Raw genomic sequence first — 22,206 nt, forward strand, 5'->3', positions numbered from 1 at the left:
GTTGAGGTATCATTCTCATACCATACATTTCACTGATTTAAAATGTACAATTTAATAATTTTTAGTATATTCACAGAGTTGTGCAGCCATCACCACAATTAGTTTTAGAACATTTTCATCACCCCGAAAGAAATTCCTTACCCTTTAGCCATCATACGTACCACCCCCAAGTCCATGAATCCCCCAGCCCCCCAGCCCCTGGCAACCACTAATCTACTTTTTCTGTGAATTTGCCTGTTTTGGACATTTCATATAAATGGAATCATAAAATGTGTGGCCTTTTGTGACTGGCTTTTTTTTTGGATGTATAGTTGATATACAATATTATGTAAATTACAGATGTAAGATATAGTGATTCACAATTTTCAAAGGTTATACTCCATTTATAGTTATTATAAAATATTGGCTATATTCCCTGTGTTGTACAATATATCATTTTAGCTTATTTTATACCTAATAGTCTGTACCTCTTAATCCCCTACCCCTATTGTCCCTCCCCCTTCCCTCTCCCCACTGGTAACCACTAGTTTGTTCTCTGCATCTGTGAGTGACTGCCTTATTATTTCATGCAGCAAAACGTTTCCACGACTCATTCATGCTGTAGCATGAATCAGTATTTCATTACTTTTTATGGCTGCATAATATTCCGTTGTGTGGATATACCACATTTTTATCTATTCATCAGTTGATGGACATTTGTGTTATTTCCCCTTTTGGCTTTGTGAATAATACAATACTGCTATGAACATTCATGTACAAGATTTTCTGTGATCAAATGTTTTCATTTCTCTTGAGTATGTACCTGGGAGTAGAATTCCTAAATTCCATGGTAACTCTATGTGTAACTTTTTGAGGAACTGACAGACTAATTTCCAAAGCAGCTGCACCATTTTACATTCCTACTAACAGTGTTATAGAGTTCCAATTTTCCATATTGCTGCCAACACTTGGTATTTTCTCTCTTTTTGATTCTAGCCATCCTAATGGGCATGAAGTGGTATCATTGTGGTTTTGGTTTGCGTTTCCCCTGATGACTAATGATGTTGAGCATCTTTTCATATGGTTATTGGCTATTTGTATTTCTTCTTTGGAGAAATGTCTAGTCAGATCCTTTGACCACCTTAATTGGGTTATTTGTCTTTTTTGTTTGTTTGTTTTTTGTTTTTTGGCCATGCTGCGCGGCTTGTGGGATCCTAGTTCCCTGACCAGGGATCAAACACGGGGCCACAGCACTGAAAGTGCTGAGTCCTGACCACTGGACAACCAGGGAAGTCCCTATTTGTCTTTTAATTATTGAGTTCTTAGAGTTCTTTTTAAGGTACAAATCCTTTATCCAGGTACAAGATTTGCAAGTATTTTCTCTCATTCCTTGGGTTGTCTTTTCACTTTCTTCATGGTATCCTTTGAAGCACAAAAGGTTTTAGCTGTTTTCTAAAAACTATTTTATTTATTTATTTGGCTGTACCAGGTCTTAGTTGTGGCATGCAGGCTCTTCAGTTGTGGCATCATGTGGGATCTAGTTCCCTGACCAGGGATCAACCCGGGTCCCCTGCATTGGGAGCATGGAGTCCTATGCACTGGACCACCAGGGAAGTCCCCAAGTTTTTAGCTTTTATGAAGCCCAATTTATTTTTCCCTTTGGTTGCTTGTGTGTTTGGTATCATATCTAAGAAACCATTGCCAAATCCAAGGTCATGGAGATTTATACTTATATTTTCTTCTAAGAGTTTTATAGTTTTAGCGCTTATATTTAGGTCTTTGATTCATTTTGAATTAATTTTTGTGTATGGTGTGAGGTCGGGGACCACTTTCATTCTTTTGCACATGGATATTTAGTTGAAAAGACTATCCTGTCCTCAGTGAATTGTTATGGCATCCTCTCAAAATCTTATCAACTGTAAACCACTGAAGAATTTTAAGCAGAAGAGTGACGATTTCTTTTATGTTTTAAGACAATATCGCTGGCTGCTATGTAGAGAATGTATTGGAGGGGCCAAGAGTGGATGTAGGGAGACCAGTGAGTAGGAAGTTGCAGTTATCCAATCCAGAGATGATGGTGACTTGGACCACAGTAGTAGTAGTGATGGGAGAGAAAGACACAGGTTATATTTGTTTTTCTTTGTTTGTTTTTTAACATCTTTATTGGAGTATAATTGCTTTACACTGGTGTGTTAGTTTCCGCTGTATAACAAAGTGAATCAGCTATACATATACATAAATCCCCATATCTCCTCCCTCTTGCATCTCCCTCCCACTCTCCCTATCCCACCCCTCTAGGTGGACACAAAGCACTGAGCTGATCTCCCTTTGCGATGCGGCTGCTTCCCACTAGCTATCTGTTTTACATTTGGTAGTATATATATATGTCCATGCCACTCTCTCACTTCGTCCCAGCTTACCCTTCCCCCTCCCCGTGTCCTCAAGTCCATTCTCTATATCTGCGTCTTTATTCCTGTCTTGCCCCTAGGTTCTTCAGAACCATTTTTTTTTAGATTCCATATATATGTGTTAGCATACGGTATTTATTTTTCTCTGACTTACTTCACTCTCTATGACAGTCTCTAGGTCCATCCACCTTGCTACAAATAACTCAATTTCATTTCTTTTTATGGCTGAGTAATATTCCATTGTATATATGGGCCACATCTTTTTTTTTTTTCTTTTTTTTGCGGTACGTGGGCCTCTCACTGTTGTGGCCTCTCCCATTGCAGCGCATAGGCTCCGGACGCACAGGCTCAGCGGCCATGGCTCATGGGCCTAGCCGCTCCGTGGCATGTAGGATCTTCCCGGACCGGGGCATGAACCTGTGTCCCCTGCATAGGCAGGCGGACTCTCAACCACTGCACCACCAGGGAAGCTCTGCCACATCTTCTTTATCCATTCATCTGTCGATGGACACTTAGGTTGCTTTCATGTCCTGGCTATTGTAAATAGAGCTGCAATGAACATTGTGGTACATGACTCTTTTTGAATTATGGTTTTCTCAGGGTATGTGCCCAGTAGTGGGATTGCTGGGTCATATGGTAGTTCTATTTGTAGTTTTTTAAGGAACCTCCATACTGTTCTCCATAGTGGCTGTATCAATTTACATTCCCACCAACAGTGCAAGAGTGTTCCCTTTTCTCCACACCCTCTCCAGCATTTATTGTTTGTAGATTTTTAGATGATGGCCATTCTGACTGGTGTGAGGTAATACCTCACCGTAGGTTTTCTTATTTTTTATTTTTTTGCAGTTTGCGGCCCTCTCACTGTTGTGGCCTCTCCCGTTGCGGAGCACAGGCTCCAGACGCACAGTCTCAGTGGCCATGGCTCACGGGCCCAGCTGCTCTGTGGCATGTGGGGTCTTCCCGGACCGGGGCACGAACCCGTGTCCCCTGCATCGGCAGGCGGACTCTCAACCACCGTGCCACCAGGGAAGCCCCATCACTGTAGTTTTGATTTGCATTTCTCTAATGATTAGTGATGTTGAGCTACCTTTCATGTGTTTGTTGGCAATCTGTATATCTTCTTTGGAGAAATGTCTATTTAGGTCTTCTGCCCAGTTTTGGATTGGGTTGCTTGTTTTTTTGATATTGAGCTGCCTGAGCTGCTTGTATATTTTGGAGATTAATCCTTTGTCAGTTGCTTCATTTGCAAATATTTTGTCCCTTTCTGAGGGTTGTCTTTTCGTCTTGTTTATGGTTTCCTTTGCTGTGGAAAAACTTTTAAGTTTCATTAGGTCCCATTTATTTTTGTTTTTATTTCCATTTCTCTAGAAGGTGGGTCAAAAGGGATTTTGCTGTGATTTATGTCACGGAGTGTTCTGCCTATGTTTTCCTCTAAGAGTTTTATAGTGTCTGGCCTTACATTTAGGTCTTTAATCCATTTTGAGTTTATTTTTGTGTACGGTGTTAGGGAGTGTTCTAATTTCATTCTTTTACATGTAGTTGTCCAGTTTTCCCAGCACCATTTATTGAAGAGGCTGTCTTTTCTCCATTGTATATTCTTGCCTACTTTATCAAAGATAAGGTGACCATATGTGTGTGGGTTTATCTCTGGGCTTTCTATCCTGTTCCATTGATCTATATTTCTGTTTTGACACAGGCTTGGGGGACTCTTGGCTAAGGGCTGAGGTGGTTAAAAAGAGGGAGAAGTCAAGAATGACTCATTTCGCTTGGAGATCAAGGATGATCTTTCAGTTTCTAGCTTTTATGGCTAAGTGGATGGTAGTGTCATTTATTACCACACAAATGGGGAAGCACGTTTATTTATTTATGCATTCATGCATGCTGCACCAGGTCCCAGTTGTGGCACACGGGATCTTAGTTGTGGCATGCGGGCTTCTTGGTTGCAGCATGCGGACTCTTAGTTGTGGCATGCATGTGGGATCTAGTTCCCCAACCAGGGATTGAACCCGGGCCCCCTGCATTGGGAGCGCAGAGTCTTAGCCACTGGACCACCAGGGAAGTCCCAAGACGTACGTTTTAAGAGGGGAAATAATAAGTTTAATTTGGGATTAATTGAATTGGAGGTGCATGTGAAACTTTCAAATGGAGATGTCCAGAAGGTAGTTGGAATATGGGTCTAGACTAGTGCTTGAGGGCAAGCCCTGGGTTGGAGAAAGTGCTTTGGGAGTTATGAGCACATAGGTGGGAGTGGAAGCTCTGGGAGACAATGAGCAAAGAGTAAAAGGAGTGAGAAGAGGGCCCAGGACTGAGCCCTTGTGGAGGAAGAATAGGAGCCTAAGAAGGACACAGAGAAGAAAGGGCCAGCGATGGGGGAGGAAACCAGGAGGAATCTATAGGAATCCGGTGGAAGGAGGGAATTGTAAGGAGAGTAATCAATAGTGTGAACAGAGGTCCAGAAAAATAAGGTCCGAGAAGTGCCCATGTATCTTCCTGTTTCCATATTCCCACAATATAGGTTGGTTGGTTTGTTACTGTATGTGCAATAACCTTTGCACATACATTTCCTACAACTAATGCATGAAGTTGTTGCTGGCAGTGTCTGGTGGATATTTGTGTCTTCTTAAGTGGTGCCAGCTTTCATTGGCATCTTCTGTGCTCATCTTTCCCATCCTGAATTGAGGATATTGAAAGCTCAACTGTGGTTTGGATTCCAAAATGGACTCTAAAGTGTTCTTAGACTGAATGTTCAGTCTGTTTCCTTTCTTTCTAATCTTCTACCTATCAATCTCTCTCTATGTATATATATCTTTTTTTTAACTTTTTTTTTATAGATACGTGAAAGAGGCCAAAGAAGCAACTAAGAATGGAGATCTGGAAGAAGCACTTAAACTTTTCAATTTGGCAAAGGACATTTTTCCCAATGAAAAGGTGATGAGCAGAATCCAAAAACTACAGGAAGCCTTGGAGGAGTTGGCAGAACATGGAGATGATGAATTCACGGATGTGTGCAACTGTGGCCTGCTGCTCTATAGAGAACTGCACAACCAACTATTTGAGTACCAGAAGGAAGGTGTAGCTTTCCTCTATAGCCTATATAGGGATGGAAGGAGAGGTGGTATTCTGGCAGATGATATGGGATTAGGAAAGACTGTTCAAATCATCGCTTTCCTTTCTGGTATGTTTGATGCTTCACTTGTGAACCATGTGCTATTGATCATGCCAACCAGTCTCATCAGCACGTGGCTAAAAGAATTTGTCAAGTGGACCCCAGGAATGAGAGTCAAAACCTTTCATGGTCCTAGCAAGGATGAACGTACCAGAAACCTCAGTCGGATTCAGCAAAGGAATGGTGTCATTATCACCACATACCAAATGTTAATCAATAATTGGCAGCAACTTTCCAGCTTGAATGGCCAAGAGTTTGTGTGGGACTATGTCATCCTTGATGAAGCACATAAAATAAAAACCTCATCTACCAAGTCAGCAATATGTGCTCGTGCTGTCCCTGCCAGTAATCGCATCCTCCTCACAGGAACCCCGATCCAGAATAATTTACAAGAACTGTGGTCCCTGTTTGATTTCGCTTGTCAAGGGTCCCTGCTAGGAACATTAAAAACTTTTAAAATGGAGTACGAAAATCCTATTACTAGAGCAAGAGAGAAGGATGCTACCCCAGGGGAAAAAGCCTTGGGATTTAAAATATCTGAAAATTTAATGGCAATCATAAAGCCCTATTTTCTTAGGAGGACTAAAGAAGAGGTACAGAAGAAAAAGTCAAGCAACCCAGAGGTCCAGCTTAGTGAAAAGAGTCCAGATGTTGGTGCCATATGTGAAATGCCTTCCCTTTCCAGAAAAAATGATTTAATTATTTGGATACGTCTTGTACCTTTACAGGAAGAAATATACAGGAAATTCGTGTCTCTAGATCATATCAAGGAGTTGTTAATGGAGACACGCTCGCCTTTGGCTGAGCTAAGTGTCTTAAAGAAGCTCTGTGATCATCCTAGGCTGCTATCTGCACGGGCTTGTGGTTTGCTGAATCTAGGAGCTGTCAAATTCTCTGTTCAAGATGAAATTGAAGGGGAAGATTCCTCAGATGTGGACCATATTGATCAAATAAGTGATGATGCACTGATGGAAGAATCTGGAAAAATGATATTTCTAATGGACCTGCTTAAGAGACTGCGAGATGAAGGGCATCAAACTCTGGTGTTTTGCCAGTCAAGACGAATTCTAAACATCATCGAACGCCTGTTAAAGAATAGGCACTTTATGATATTGAGAATTGATGGAACAGTTACTCATCTTGTGGAACGAGAAAAAAGAATTAGCTTATTCCAGCAAAATAAAGATTACTCTGTTTTTCTGCTTACCACTCAAGTAGGTGGTGTTGGCTTAACACTAACCGCAGCAAGTAGAGTGGTCATCTTTGACCCTAGCTGGAATCCTGCAACTGATGCTCAAGCTGTGGATAGAGTTTACCGAATTGGACAAAAAGAAAATGTTGTAGTTTATAGGCTAATCACTTGTGGAACTGTAGAGGAAAAAATATACAGAAGACAGGTTTTCAAGGACTCATTAATAAGACAAACTACTGGTGATAAGAAGAACCCTTTCCGATATTTTAGTAAACAAGAATTGAGAGAGCTCTTTACAATTGAGGATTTTCAGAACTCTGCAACCCAGATGCAGCTTCAGTCTTTGCATGCTGCTCAGAGGAGATCTGATAAGAAACTAGATGAACATATTGCCTTCCTGCACTCTTTGAGGATAGCTGGAATCTCAGACCATGATTTGATGTACACGCATGACCTATCTGTTAAAGAAGAGCTTGATGTGATCGAAGACTCTCACTATATTCAACAAAGGGTTCAGAAAGCTCAATTCCTTGTTGAATTCGAGTCTCAAAATACAGAGTTCTTAATGGAAAGACAAAAAGCTGGAAATGAGGGGATATGGCTGAGAGAACCTGTATTTCCTTCTCAAACAAAGAAGAACTGCCATGAATTAAATAAACCACAGCCTTGGCCTTCACGTCTTCTACCAACTCACCACACCCAGGAAGACGAAATCAGTTCCCAAATGGCAAGTGTAATCATTGAGGATCTGCCTGAAGAGGGTGAAAAACAAGATCTCGCCAGGAGAAAGATGAACATTACCATCCCACAAGATGGTAGGCACCCGTGTGCAAGTACATTTGATGCTGATTTTGTAGCCACTTTACCCAAGGGGTGTGAAGATGTAGAAGAAATTTGGACTGACTCTTTATCAGGAATGGCTCTCCAAAAAGAGGCATCACAAGAGGGGCCTATGCGGGAGGCACAGCAAGAGAGCCCTCAGGGAAGTTTCAATTTTTTACCTAGCAAGTCAGTTAGAGCTGATCTTGGGCCAAATCTAGATCAACTAGAGGAAGATGAGATTTTACATCACTGCAATCCCTGGCCTGCTAATCCCGAAACAAAGGAATATCAAAGGCCAGAATCGAATGTATCTGTTATTAAGATAGCTGATGATGACTTAGCAGCAGCCCACAGTGCACTACAGGATGTTCAAGTGAATGAGGCCAAGTTGGAAGAGGAACCTTTAGCATCTCCAGCACAGTATGCATGTGACTTCAATCTTTTCTTGGAAGATTCTGCAGACAATGGACAAAATTTTTCCAGTCAGTCTTTGGAGCATGTGGAGAAAGAAAATAGCTTGTGTGGCTCTGCAGCTAATTCCAGAGCAGAGTCCGTGCATAGCAAAGCATGTCTCAGTGTGGATCTTTCTGAGAAAGATGATGAGCCAGAAGAAGTAGTAGTTAATGTGAAAGTCAGAAGAAAAGCTAGACGTATCGATTCAGACGATGAAGTTGAACATGATACTTTTATTACAGATACTTCAGGCACAAACCCATTCAACACATCTCCCTTCCCGTTTTTATCTGTAAAACAATTTGATGCCTCAACTCCCAAAGATGACATCAGTCCACCTGGAAGGTTCTTTTCACCTAAAATATCTGATAGTTTAAATAAGTCTATAAACTCTAGAAGATCCCTGGCTTCTAGGAGGTCTCTTATTAATGTGGTTTTAGACCATGTGGAGGATATGGAGGAAAGACTTGACAATAGCAGTGAAGCAAAGGTTGCTGAAGATTACCTGGAGGAAGGAGCAGAGGAAAGCAGTGGTGAAGCCCCAGAGCATACAGAAGAAGATCCTTCCAGAGAAACACTGTCTTCAGAAAATAAGTCTAGCTGGTTAAGTACACCTAAGCCTGGTGCTCTGGCTCAGGAGAACTTTCCTGGTGACCCTGAGCCTTTGTCTGGTGGACAGTTGGTTGACTCTCCCCAGGATGTGGCACTGGAGGCTGCAGACGACTATGAGACTCTTGTCTTGCGTGGAAAAGAACTGAAAGAGTGTGGAAAAATACAGGAAGCCTTAGACTGCTTAGTTAAAGCACTTGACATAAAAAGCTCAGATTCTGAAGTCATGCTCATGACTTTAAATTTGTATAAGCAACTTAATAAAACTTGAGAATATATTGTATATTTAAAGCAAAAATTTTGTATTTTAAAGCAAAACTGAGTATAAGGTAATTTGTTCCCATAATTGGATTCTTTGGGAGCATGAAGCATTCAGGCTTAAGGTGAGAGAAGTCAAAAAGGGAGTTTTTGTTTCCAATTGTTTTTTGTAAATTTTGCCTTTACCACCTGCTCCTGCTTTCTCCTATACATATATTCTGGTATTCTGAGCATTAGGTTAATATTTCTTTACTCAAATATTCTTGTATTTTTCTTTTAGGCATACTCTATAAACATAATAGAACTGTGTTATTTCTAGAGAAATTTTTGTAACATTACTCTGGCCATTTAAAATTTTATTCTGAAAATGATGAATTTTGTATATCACAGTTCAGATAATATTAAAGTTACTTTTCATTTACTTTCTTTCACTGAGATGATTGATATCGGCAAATGCATATAAAAATTCATTTAGGCAGAAGTTTGTCATTAGTATTCAAGATCTAAGACGCACTTAACATGCTATTGTAGGCTCTCGGTTCACTATAGCCGAAGACTGGGATAAGCTACCTGGTGCTGGGCTTCTTTATCACTGGTACCCTACCCTGGAGTCCCTTTGCCTACCATTTGGCCATCCTTCACTCACCACCAGCTGCATTCTGACACATGCTAGCACATTGTATCTTTGGGTTGCAGACTGAAAAGGAGTTTGGTTCCCTCCCAGAAACATAAAGTGCAGCACGGCACTCTGTGCTCTGTCACTGGAGAATTTATCAAGTACTGACTATGTATTAGGTACTCTACATAGGTTTCTTGTTTAATCCTTTGAGGTCGAGGGTAGCATTTCCATTTTTTAGTTGAGGAAATGGCTCAGTGAGGCTGTGACCTGCCCAAGATCACGCAGTAAGGGGTGAAATGGATTGTTAACCATGTGTTACCTAGTGAAAAGCCACTATAATAATTGACCTGCTTTTTTTTTTAGCACTTTAGTTTTTCATTATTTATTTATTTATTTGTTTTGGCTGCACTGGATCTTTGTTGCTGTGCGCAGGCTTTCTCTAGTTGTGGCGAGCGGTGGCTTCTCTTGTTGCAGAGCACGGGCTCTAGGCATGTGGGCTTCAGTAGTTGTGTGCACAGGCTTAGTTGCTCCGAAGCATGTGGCATCTTCCCGGACCAGGGCTGGAACCCATGTCCCCTGCATTGGCAGGCGGGTTCTTAACCACTGCGCCACCAGGGAAGCCCCTAGGTTATTTATTGATAGTACAAAATTTTGCTCTTACCGAAAGAAATTATTACAGTTGCCCCTCGGTATCCAAGGGGGATTGCTTCCACGACTCCCTGTGGATACCAAGCTCCACAGATGCTCAAGTCCCTCATATAAAATGGTGTAGTATTTACATATAACCTACACACATTCTCACATGTACTTTAAAATCATCTCTAGATTACTTATAATACCTAATACAACATAAATATAAATTGAGAATAGTTTGTAGATACAATATAAGTGTTATGTAAATAGTTAGGCCTGTGCATGGCAAACTCAAATTTTGCTTTTTGGAAGTTTCTGGAATTTTTAAATTAATTAATTAATTAATTTTTGGCTGCGTTGGGTCTCCGTTGCTGCCCGTGGGCTTTCTTTAGTTGCAGCAAGTGGGGGCTACTCTTCGTTGTGGTGCATGGGCTTCTCATTGTGGTGGCTTCTCTTGTTGCGGAGCACGGGATCTAGGCGCATAGGCTTCAGTAGTTGTGGCTCGCGGGCTGTAGAGCACAGGCTCAGTAGTTGTGGCGCATGAGCTTAGTTGCTCCGCGGCATGTGGGATCCTCCCGGACCAGGGCTTGAACCCGTGTCCCCTGCATTGGCAGGGGGATTCTTAACCGCTGCACCACCAGGGAAGTCCAGCCCTGGAATTTTTAAAAAAATATTTCTGATCTGCAATTGGCTGAATCTGTGAATGCAGAACCGTGGATACAGACGACTGACTAATATTTTAGGGAGGGTGATATGATTGAACACATGTCATTATTGAGAAAAATCCTGGCGATAACACTGTGTGATTCAGCAATTCATAGTCTGCATCTAACTCCAGCTCACCGTTTCCCTACATGGACTGAATGGCTGTGGCGCACGGGCTTAGTTGCTCCGCGGCATGTGGGATCTTCCTGGACCAGGGCTCAAACCTGTGTCCCCTGCATTGGCAGGTGGAGTCTTAACCACTGCACCACCACGGAAGCCCCTAGAGATGGTTTCTAAATTAACTTATGGGATATACTGAGAATCAGATAAAGCAGTTCTCAGAGGGAAGGGACTAACAGGTTAAGAGGAGTCCGCTTGACTTATCTTAAAGACCCACTGACTGAATACCTACTGCTGTGCACACCAACATTTACCCACCTGATTCTGCACCCACAAACCCATGATGACAGAGTTCATAAAATACCAGGATTATTCAACACCTTTTAAATAAATAAATAAACAATGTATAAAATACATGTAGTCTTTCATACAATTTTATTTTCTCCCTTCAACCATTATAATATGATACCCGAATTTTGTCTTAACTGGAGGGTCTGTAAACACAGGCTTATCCAGCACACTTATAGGCAAGGCGAATGCTGCTTCTTGAAATGGTCCCACCATGGACCCTCTGGTCATCCAACCCAAGTCGCCCTGAAAAACCCAAAAGATTTGTGATGTCAAGTGGCCCTGAAGAGGGCACAGTTCTACTGTAGCCTGAGAATTTCCCAACACAAATGCTAAGGTTCCTAGGTTTATTCATCTGGGCTGGAGAGAAGTAGGCTCGACAAGGACAAACAGGGCTGAACCCTGGGCTGAACATACAAACACAATGTTGCTGGGTGTCTGTTAGTTGTGCAAGTTTGGTTATGCCTAGGTTTAGACAAAGGTGACCCGTATTCAACTGTTCACAAGTTGGACATTTCTGCTTTTTTAAGATCTTTAAACTAAGATATGGCTAAAATTAATGGCGAAACAGAAATAATCCCTACTGCTGTGTGTCCTCCATGGGGGACGTTTTAAATGATGAGTGCACCATACCCCTTGCCTGGCTTTATCTTCACTATATTGTGTGGCCACTTCATTGAATTTCATTCCAGACTTTAACTTTTCCATGGCTTCCAAGATTCTTCCATGTTTTTCACACAGAATGTGTCTGACCTACAAGGCAAAAGTATGTTCACGTAATACATGGAGACCCAAATGATTCCTTTCCTCACAGTACAGCAGTCGTGTCAGGACTACCCCCCACTAGTGAAAAAAACACATTCGCTCAGGCAATGGAAAATCCTGGAAGTCTGCCCAGTTGGGCGATGGCCACAAACCCACTTCCCATATCACGACAATATCTCAGAACCCAGATTTAGATGGAAAGTGGGCACCTGGATGTGGGAAGCTCCCAGCCTTTACCATGTACCTCAATGGTAACAGGAAGAGGAAACATGATAATGGTTGAGAGCTTAGGTCGAGTCAAATCCCCACTCTCCTGTATGATCTTAGGCATTTTTTTTTAAGGCTGTACCTAGCAGCATTCAGGATCTTAGTTCCCCAGCCAGGGATTAACCACTGAACCGCCAAGGAAGTCCCTTAGGCATGTTTTTAAACCTCTAAATGTTTCCCCATTTGTGCACTGAGATAACAGTACCTATATGTTCTCATAGGTTTGTGAAGATTGAGATGATGCAGCTAGCACTCAATAAAGGTTAGCTATTATTTCATCAGAGTGGGGATGATATGAAAAAAACCCACCAGGAAATACTTTTCACCAAAAGAGGCCCAATGTATAAAGCCTCCCCACAATTTAACACTTTGAAAATGAATCATATGTTGAAGATTAAGAATACTCAACCCGGGGACTTCCCTGGTGGTGCAAATGGTTAAGAATCCGCCTGCCAATGCAGGGCACACTGGTTTGATCCCTGGTCAGGGAACTAAGATCCCACATGCCGCAGGGTAACCAAGCCTGTGTGCCACAACTACTGAGACTGCCCGCCTCAAGTAGAGCCCATGTGCTGCAAAAACTACAGAGTGCACGCGCTCTGGAACCCATGCACCACAACTACAGAGCCCACGCACCCTGGAGCTTGCTCGCCACAACTAGAGAAGAGAAAACCCGCGTGCCACAACTAGAGAGAAGCCCGCAAGCCACAACAAAAGATCCCGCGTGTCGCAACTAAGCCCCCACACAGCCAAAAATAAATAATAAATAAATCTTTTAAAAAATGAAAGAATACTCAACCCTAGAGAAGTATTCAAATGTAACCTATGTTTACATAAAGCCATGTTTTAAAAAAATCACTATATCCTTAAAAATGATTTTGTCAAGATATCTGTTTTGTAGGATTTGCCATTTCTCTATTCTATTCAAATAGAATCCGTTATTCATTTCTTACTGTCGTGTACTAGGGTGGGGGCTAAAGGTGTCTCCCTGTAGAGAAAGACAAACCATGGCTGTCCTCAGGATTCAATTACTGAAACTGGGGGTGAGAGGATCCCTGACTGGAGGAGCGACACAGGAGATACAGACACAGCAAAGGAAAGAATGTATGAAAAAGTAGGGCTCAGGGAGGCAAACTTCTATAGAATGTGTCCAGCACTGTCCACGGGAGACAGGGACAAACACTCTGGACACCAGAGAGATACATGTTGGGGGACAAGGATGGTTTCTCAGACCTCATCTTGGCCTGGCTAAAACACCTTCTCGACTGCCTCCGTCTTTCTGCTTCCACACTCACAAAGCAACCTTCTGGTTCAATGACTGGGAAAGTGCACACAGCATTAATGATCACAGAAAGGGGATCCCATCCACCACTTTATAAATGAATAAACAAGTATTCTGCTTTAGACAGTTTGATGGGTTAGACATAATGAGTCTGTAGTACCTGTGGAGTTTGCAAGTGTGACCGACCAACTGGCAGTGTGAGACTGTTGTCTTAGGAGACACCAAGCTCCAGAGAATGTGGGAGTGATGAGCATGGAGGTAGTAGCTGACGCTATGGGAGGTGACGGATCATCCTGGGAGGCTACACAGAATGAGAAGAGGCGGAAAGCAGACTCAAGACATCCGTGGAGAATATCAATGTGTAAGCAATAAGCAAAGAAAGAAGCTCAACAAGCATGATAAAAATGAAGGGCTAGACAGGTAGAGAGAAAGGTGTGTTAAAAGAAACCAAGGCAAGAGAAAGTTTCAAGGAGGAAATGGTCAACAGGGTTAAATGCTTCAGAGTGATCAGGTTAGAAGTATAATCAATTTAGCAATGATTGACTGAGGACCTCAGCAAAAGCTGTTTCAGAAGAGTAGTAAGTGCAGAAGCCAGGCTGCAGCAACTGACTGGGGAAGTAACAGGAAGCAGGCCGATAATGCGGGTGGGGTTTCCCCAACTAACTGAGTTAGAAAAGGAGGAGAAAGGGCTCTAGTCAAAGGGAAAGGGTCACAGTCACGGATATATTTTAAAGATCCCTGGCTATATTTTCAGAATGAAGGGAAAGATGCAGTAAAGAGGGAAAGGTTGAAGACAGAGCAAAGAAAGAGGGTGGAGATAAATGAAGGAGCAAGGCTGGGCATTCAGAGCACTGCTGGAAAAATCAGCCTTAAAGGAAGAGAGGTAAGAGAGATGAGGGAGGTGTGGGTGAAGATAACTTTGTTGGTAGGGGGCTGGGAAGCCATGAGTTCATGACTAAAGTTCTAGTTTCCATTTTCTTGTGACAATTATAACAATATTTCAGTTATCGAGTACTTAATACTCGCTAGGCACTGTGCTAAGCGCTTTACATGTGTGATCTCATGAAATCCTCACACCAACCCCATGAGACTAGATCAGTGTTTCTCAACCCTGGCAAATGTCAGAATCACACCAAGAGCTTCTAAAAAATATATCAAGGTCCAGTCACCACCCGCCAGAGATTCTGAGGCAGCTGGTCTGGGGTGGGCCCCTAGGCACTGAGACTTTTAGAAGCTCTTCAGGTGAATCTGATGTACACGGGTTGAGAACCCTGGATGAAGTTGTCTGCTGACTGACTGGAGGAGGGTGGTGGATGGCTTGAGGCAAGTGGCAAAGGATCGCTGTGCAGTACTGAGGGCCCAGCTCACGTTAGAGACCAGGAATCAGTGGCCCCAACCCGAGGTTGTGTGACTCTCCAGTGGGGCCCAGCAGTTCTGGGTCTGAGTGTAAAGAAAGTAGATAATTGGATTGATCCTGAGTTGTAGTCTGGCAGGTAGATGCAGTGGATGACCAAAAGGAAAAGGAGGTGGGGCTCCTTGATCCAGTGGTCAAACCCTTCCATTTAATTTCCAGCCTACAAGACATACAGGGCTTGGAGAACAGACATGTGGCCTTAGAGAAGGTGAGGCGAACAGGGCAGGCTTGAGGGCCTGCCTGGAAGTCTGTGCGTGGAGAGGAACAGAAAAGGATTGGGGGAGGTGGGAAGTGGGGAAGGAAGGAAGTTGTGGTCGGCAGGTGGGTTTCAGAATCTGGGCAGCTCTAGTGACACAGAGCAGGGGTGGTTTCAGGAGTGGGGTCTGAAGCAGAATAGCAGGATGTGGAAGGAGCCTAGATCCTAAAAGGCTGGAGGGTTTGGGGTCCCTCCCCTGCTGGGGCCTTCACAAACACTGACAACCCAGCTGTACTCTAGCAGGTGAACAGTTCAACACACTACAGCACTTCCATTCCACGGAACACTACTCAGTAATACAAAGGAACAGACTATGGATACACACAACTGGAATGAAATCTCCAGAGAATTATGCTGAGTGGAAAAAAAGCCAATCCCGAAAGGTTACACACTGTATCATTTCACTCATATGGAAATCATAAAATTACACAAATGGAGAAGAGATTAGCCACTGCTATGGGGTCAAGGAGGGGGCAGGGGTAGGGGTGGGAGGGAAGTGGGTATCACTATAAAAGGGCAACAGGAGGAATCCCTGGGGTGGTGGAAATGTTCTGGATCTTGACTGTAGCAATGACAATCTCCTGGTTGTGCTAACGTACTAGGGTTTTGTAAGATGTTACCATTGGGGAAATGGTAAAAAGTACATGTACATGTATAAAAGGCACATCTACCTTACAGTTGAATATGAGTCTAAAATTATCTCAAAAGGAAAAGTTTAACAAAAGAGTTTAATCCTAATTGACTTTCCTAGCTAATTGCATGCCACTCCTTTCCATATACCTCAGGTATAGCCACACTGAACTTATTTTTTTCCAGAAAGGACAAGATGCCTCTTTAAAGCCATATGCAGTGGAGCAGTCTCTTAGGTTAGGTGCTTGTGAAAGTCAGCACATAACAGTCAAAATTACCCTACAACAACCCTTACGAAGATGGTGTACTTGAAACCAACACGTCAGCCCTCAGTAAGCCCGACACAGCCTGTCTCCCCCACCTGTGTTGTAACAATGACCACTTCTTCAGCTGGACCGCAGGACGAAGTAGCTGGCTTGCATTCAGGCACCATGTTTTATGAAAATTATCTTTGGATACCAGAATCCCACTTTATTTATTTATTTTTTTGCGGTATACGGGCCTCTCACTGTTGTGGCCTCTCCCGTTGCGGAGCACAGGCTCTCGACGCGCAGGCTCAGCGGCCATGGCTCACGGGCCCAGCCGCTTCATGGCATGTGGGATCTTCCCGGACCGGGGCACGAACCCGTATCACCTGCATCTGCAGGCGGACTCTCAACCACTGCACCACCAGGGAAGCCCCAGAATCCCACTTTACATGGTTGGATGTTCATACGTGAATGGAGGTCGACTATGGAAAAGCAAATTCATGTCTCCCATCTCTCTCTCTCTCTCTGGGTTCACTGAGTAGAAAAGTGGGCAGAATGGCCCACACTATTTACATTCGCTCTCCTTTTTTTTGGCTGCATGTGTATGGGTGCATTTATATGATACAACTCCACTACAGCTCTTCTCATATAGCAATGAAATTTCTTTCTTTACCTAACTGCTCCCAACTAGACTGTGATAACAGGGACCATCTCTTATCTGTTTTTTTGTCTTTTTAAATACCCAGAATTTAATACACTGCTTAGCACAGGGCAGATGTCACTAAATCTTTAATGAATGAATGAATCAAAGTATGGAACCCCATATCCTGACTGAAACGTGGTAACTGCCTTGTTACTAGCACTAAGCAGTATAATTCTGTTTGTAGATTATATTTTTCCAGGGCAGACACCCCTCTGGCACTAGGTCAAGTACTTCAAGTAATTATTTGCAACTGTCTCCCCTCATTTTCATGGTCAGGGCTCTGGCTTGTAGCTCAACAGCAGGGGAGCTATCTAATGAGACCTGTGCCTTTGCCTGTTCATCTCAGTTCTTCGTTTTGTCAAATGTTATTTCGTCCTGAGAAATAATTCATTCACTTACTTGGGAAGACCTAACTTAATACATTTTAAGGAAAAATACTAGAGTATGAAGAAATTCTGGATGTCTGAGAAAACATCTGAGAAAATATTTAAAAGGAATTACTTTTCATAAATGAGAGTGACCTATTATTTTGTACTTTTGTGCTATCGTACATCAGTATTAGGCTAGCCTTAGAATGAGTTAAGCATACTGTCTTTTCCTTTTATGTGAACCAAAATAACAGATGTATGTTATTTATATTTAACATGAAAAAAAGGAACAAGCAACTCACCTTTACTGCATTGCCACCACCTTTGGGACCCTGAGCCTTCTTGTCAGAACCATCACTCCCAGAGGCTGCTTTTCCTTTAGAGAAGAGATGACAGGTACTCATTTAAACTGCACCTTCCCCTTGTTATTTACAGAAAAGTTCAACACAATAGGAGTTGATACTTCCATCATAGCACCAAGCTTCAAAAGGGAACTCTGTAGACACTTTGCTACATCAAGCTAAATTAACCTGTGACTCACCTCTTCAAACAGGAAATTTGTGCCCTACATAAACCCTTCAAGGAAAATGGATACACAAGTGAGTGTGCTAATAGTTGAATGGGAGCGCCAAAAGCCTGGCCCAGATTCTCTGGACCCAATTTGAAATCCTGCCTTCTAAGGGCAAACCCCTGAGCTCTTGTGAGATTTCTAATAAGCACTGCAACTATGTACCTGAATACTCACAATTCCAGTAAGTAAAATCTCCAAGAATATATTTTAAATAAAGATCAAATTTCCCACCACCCATATTTGGCTAAAGAACACATTGATGTCCAAACTCCTGGAGTCGACTACATTGCCTATTGATACCTTCCTAAGAAAAGATATCGATATTCAGATTAAGAACCACTGGCAGCATTCTACATTTTACTACTGTGTCATTTTGCTACTATGCCAACTTCTGTGTTGATGGCAGCATACTTACTGTTAGAGGCTGATATTCCTAAAAACTATTGTTGGATTAAGTGTTCAGTTCAATAAACATTTCCTAAATAACTAAGTTCCAGGCATTGGGGATACGAAGATGAACAAGCCATGGTACCTTCCTTCAGGGAGCTCATATACTACTGGGGAAGATGGTTATGTAAAGTTATGTAAAATAGATCTTTTCAGGAGAATGAGCTATGCTCTACAGACAGGGGGCTGTGGAAGCACAAAGGGACATTTTAGCCAGTCAGGGAAGCTTTCCTGGATGAACAGGAGCTGACCAGGCAAAGAAAGGACATAGGTGAGGAGACATTCCAGGGTGAGGGAACAGTGTAGTATGTGCAGGAAACTATGGGTGAAGCCAAATCTGAGGTGGGAGTGCTGTGAGATGAGCCCAGGGGAGATGGTTGAGGATGAGGGCATGAGGGCCTGTGGGCCCCATTAAGGAACTTGAAATTTATCTTAGAAGTAATAGGGAGCCATTGAAAAATTTTATTCAGGAGACTCCATCTTACTTGTCTTAAGATCTCCAAAGCCTAGCACACAACAGTTGTTCAATGAATGCTCAACCAAACTGAAAATCCAAAATGCTGACCACCAAATGCCTAAGAAAATGTTACTGCCAAAGGAGTTTTATTACACCAAACTCTTCAAGGGGTTTGCTGTATATTCACTCCAGAACAATGATACCTTCCAATTATTCCATCCTCTCCCCCACTGGATGCTGTCATCTTCTGACTGCCACCTCACTCCCTGATTGACTGACGACCCTGGCAGCAACTTCAGGCTTCCTTTCCACCCTCACTACTGTCATCATCTTGGATGACCTCACCATCTATGCAGAGGAATCATCCAGCAGTCTAATCTCACACTTCTGGACCTCCTTCCCAAATGCCCATGCCTTTTACTCCAGGCCACCTGTTGCCAGGGGCACACGATGGAACTGTGCCACTCAGAACTAGTAGTTCAGTCTCTGGCTACAACTCTGTTCTTCCAGCTTTCTCATGCCTCATTCCCACAACACTGGCTCTTTAATTTCACAGAACCGCCCCCCCCATTCAGTCCCTTTATCCTGCTATGTCCCCCTAGACTATCAGACTTCTCATTCCCTTCCCAGTCTGGATCCCATGCTCGATTATCTGAACTGCGTCCCCACTGGCACCCTTAATTCCCTTGTGTTGCTTTCCTTCTATTATCATTGTCCAACAAAACCTCAACCTTGGCTCAAGGCTACACCTAGCTCTTTTCAGTCCTGTATTGTGCCACTTATATGGTACTAGGTAAATCATGACTAAGCAGATCGTGTCCTCTACAAATTCATGGCCTTCAATCTTAGGCTCTCAGCACTGAAGGAAATCCTTTTATAAGTGTTTCATCCCCTTTCCCATCACCCCAACGACTATTCCAAACCTTTACCACTCTCAAGACCCCCAGCCAGTCCCTGCCCCGCAGTCTTAAAAACTACCCTTGCCTTCCACTTTATTAAAAAATTCAGGCCACTAAGCCAGATCTCCTAAAACCTCCCCCGCTCTGGCCCCAATTTTTACCACCACATCCATCCTCGTCTCTTTGTGACGTCAAACATAAGGTGTCCCTTCTCCTATTCAAAGGTCAACTGCTCCACCTCTTTTCTCCCAAATCTCACTCCTCTGTACCTTTACCTCTCTAGCTCTACTGGATCCTTCATTTCAGCCTCACTCCCAAGTTTTGCTCATTCGGAAAAATCTATCAAAGTCAAGCTTTCTCATAATCCTTTGCCCTCGTCTATCCACCATCTCATCCCCATGCTTTTTATCAAAACCTTCCAGAGAAGTCCACACTGACTGTCTTCAACTTATCACTTCCTGGTCAGTCTTCTAGTAACTGGCCACCCGCTGCCTCCGCCCCGGACCCCGGGGACCGCCGGTCTGCTCCCTCCCTCCCGCTCCTCACCCAACCCCATTCTCCTTGGTTGCTCTGGCTGCTCTACCTTTCCCCCCTTTCCCAGATCCGCTTTTTCCTTTCGGCGGCATCCCCGAAATTCGCCGTCGAACTCTCAACTGCTTCGGTTACCGCACAAAGCCCCTTCAGGCCCCATCGGTATGTCCTAAACATATGCCTGAAAGTGACATCGCAAATGGCCATCCTTACTGTTGCTCTGGAAGCAGGCATATCTTGGGGCAGGCCCGGTCCTTTGGCTCTAGGGCCAATGGGGGCTGAAGAGTCTGACCAATAAGGAGCTTGGGCCGGGTAGAGGGGCGGAGCCAAAGGTTGGGCCGGGGCGGGAAACCAAGCCTCTGCGCTTTTTGAACTTCTCTCACAAGCCCTTATTTGCCCCCAGCTCTCCCGCTTCCCTACCCACCTCCTCCATGCGTGCGTAGTGAAAGCCGCGGACCTCTGCAGTCTCTCCGCGCTGGCTCTAGCCAATCCCGCGGGGCCGCCAGACAAAGGCAAAGCCGGAAGAACAGTGGCGGCCGCTTCTCCCTCCTGCGCCCTCCTACACACGGGCCTACACTCCCTTGCGGGTTTTCGTTTTTAAAGTTTATTTTGCAGCCTGTAGTTGACTGAGTTCAAAAGGTACTTTTTTTTAACATCTTTATTGGAGTATAATTGCTTTACAATGGTGTGTTAGTTTCTGCTGTATAACAAAGTGAATCAGCTATACGTATACATATATCCCCAAATCCCCTCCCTCTTGCATCTCCCTCCTACCCTCCCTCTTTTAAAAGAAGACTATCACCCGTCTGCCTCTTGCAGAACTCTGTCATGGAGAAAAAATGGAAGTAGTCTAAATTCCCCTTAATAGGGTATTGTTTAAATAAATGATGTTTCAACCACACCATAGGATATGCTCCACTTAAAATAACTAGTGTAAAGCTCTCGGTAGAGACTCGAGAAATGGCGTTAAGGAAGGTTACAGACCAAGCTATAGAATATGATTCATTTTTTAAAAAAAAGGCATCTCGTGTACTATATAATATTTGCTTATAGAGGACAGGAAGACTATCCAGCAAAACGTGACCAGGAGTGCCAGTGCAGTGTATGTTTCTGCACAGTTTCCAAAATTTCTGTAATGGTGCAGCGTAATATAGTTAAAAGCATGGATTCTGGACCGCCTGGCTTCAAATCGCTGCTCCACCATTTGGTTACTAGCTCTGTGACCTTGAGGAAGTTACCTCACCTCTCTTTGGCTCAGTTTCATCATCTGTAAAATGGAATTGATGATAATAATACCTTCTAATAGGGTGTGAAGAGAATTAAACAAGTTCGTATTTGTAAAGCACATAAAACAACGACTAGCTTGTGGAGTGTTAGCTTAAGGTGAATGAGTTTTGAATTTATGCCCTCAAACTTTTTACCCTTATCCACAACGCCTCTCCTCCCAATATAAGGTCAGGGCTTTTCCTCTACTCCATGAGACAGCTGTCCTAGCTTGCCCCTGCCAGCCAGAATGTGTAGGCCCTCCAGCTCAGAGTTTAGTTTTTGGATACAGTCTTGTGGGACTTGGCATGCTTCATGCCCAGACTGGGGGATCAAGTATTTCTGAGACTGTGCCACCTCCAACTCATACGTTTCAAGCGGCCCCCGCACGTTGTACTGCTGTCATTTCTGAACACGTTTCAGCTTAGGCACTCCTTGTTTTGGATTGGGAGTGATCAACTGTGGGGAACACATCCAGCGCTGAGGAGATCATTGCTCCCCCACTTCTGAGGTGGATCCCACCTGTGTATTGACTTTCAGAGTTCAGCTGGGAGATGGGGCGGGTTGACAGTGACAGTATGGCCTCATGGTCATCAGTTCATCCACAGCCAGGAGGCCGAGGGGGCACCTTTACTTCTGGTTTTTCTTAGGGAACAGCCTTTCCTGCAACCACTGGCTATGGCAGTCTTGGAGTGGGAATGAAGCAAAGTTCAGACCCCAGTGAAGAGCCAGCATTAAATGGCTGACGTACCTGGCAAATGCTTGGTGCCTGGAACGTTGTGAGAGTTCTGGG

General features: G+C 43.5%; 3 protein-coding genes across 4 annotated transcripts in view; 2 read left to right on the forward strand and 1 right to left on the reverse strand.

The window, feature by feature from the left end:
- The window catches only part of ERCC6L (ERCC excision repair 6 like, spindle assembly checkpoint helicase), a 60,463-nt gene extending 51,237 nt beyond the window's left edge, over positions 1 to 9,226 (forward strand). The window contains exon 2 of the mRNA XM_081221327.1: positions 5,219 to 9,226. Coding sequence (XP_081077453.1) covers positions 5,219 to 8,900 — 3,682 coding nt within the window. The 3' untranslated portion in view covers positions 8,901 to 9,226. The remainder of the gene's footprint in view (positions 1 to 5,218) is intronic.
- Positions 1 to 20,315, reverse strand: part of PIN4 (peptidylprolyl cis/trans isomerase, NIMA-interacting 4) — a gene marked incomplete at its 3' end in the record, with an annotated part of 96,669 nt that extends 76,354 nt beyond the window's left edge. The window contains exons 1-4 of one of the 2 annotated variants that reach the window (XM_081222209.1): positions 20,203 to 20,315; positions 17,548 to 17,621; positions 11,946 to 12,065; positions 11,383 to 11,558 (exon numbers count right to left, since the gene is read on the reverse strand). In XM_081222209.1, coding sequence (XP_081078335.1) covers positions 11,400 to 11,558; positions 11,946 to 12,065; positions 17,548 to 17,621; positions 20,203 to 20,245 — 396 coding nt within the window. In that variant the 5' untranslated portion in view covers positions 20,246 to 20,315. Of the gene's footprint in view, positions 1 to 11,382; positions 11,559 to 11,945; positions 12,066 to 17,547; positions 17,622 to 20,202 lie in introns of those variants that run through there. The other variant, XM_081222210.1, reaches the window with a different exon arrangement.
- Positions 20,316 to 20,597: 282 nt separating this feature from the next.
- The window catches only part of RTL5 (retrotransposon Gag like 5), a 72,112-nt gene continuing 70,503 nt past the window's right edge, over positions 20,598 to 22,206 (forward strand). Inside the window, exon 1 of the mRNA XM_081221742.1 lies at positions 20,598 to 20,789. The gene's annotated coding sequence lies outside the window, so the exon portion shown is untranslated. The remainder of the gene's footprint in view (positions 20,790 to 22,206) is intronic.

The sequence above is a fragment of the Mesoplodon bidens genome (genome assembly GCF_964165515.1).
Source record: "Mesoplodon bidens genome assembly, chromosome: X".
Lineage (NCBI taxonomy): Eukaryota > Metazoa > Chordata > Mammalia > Artiodactyla > Ziphiidae > Mesoplodon > Mesoplodon bidens.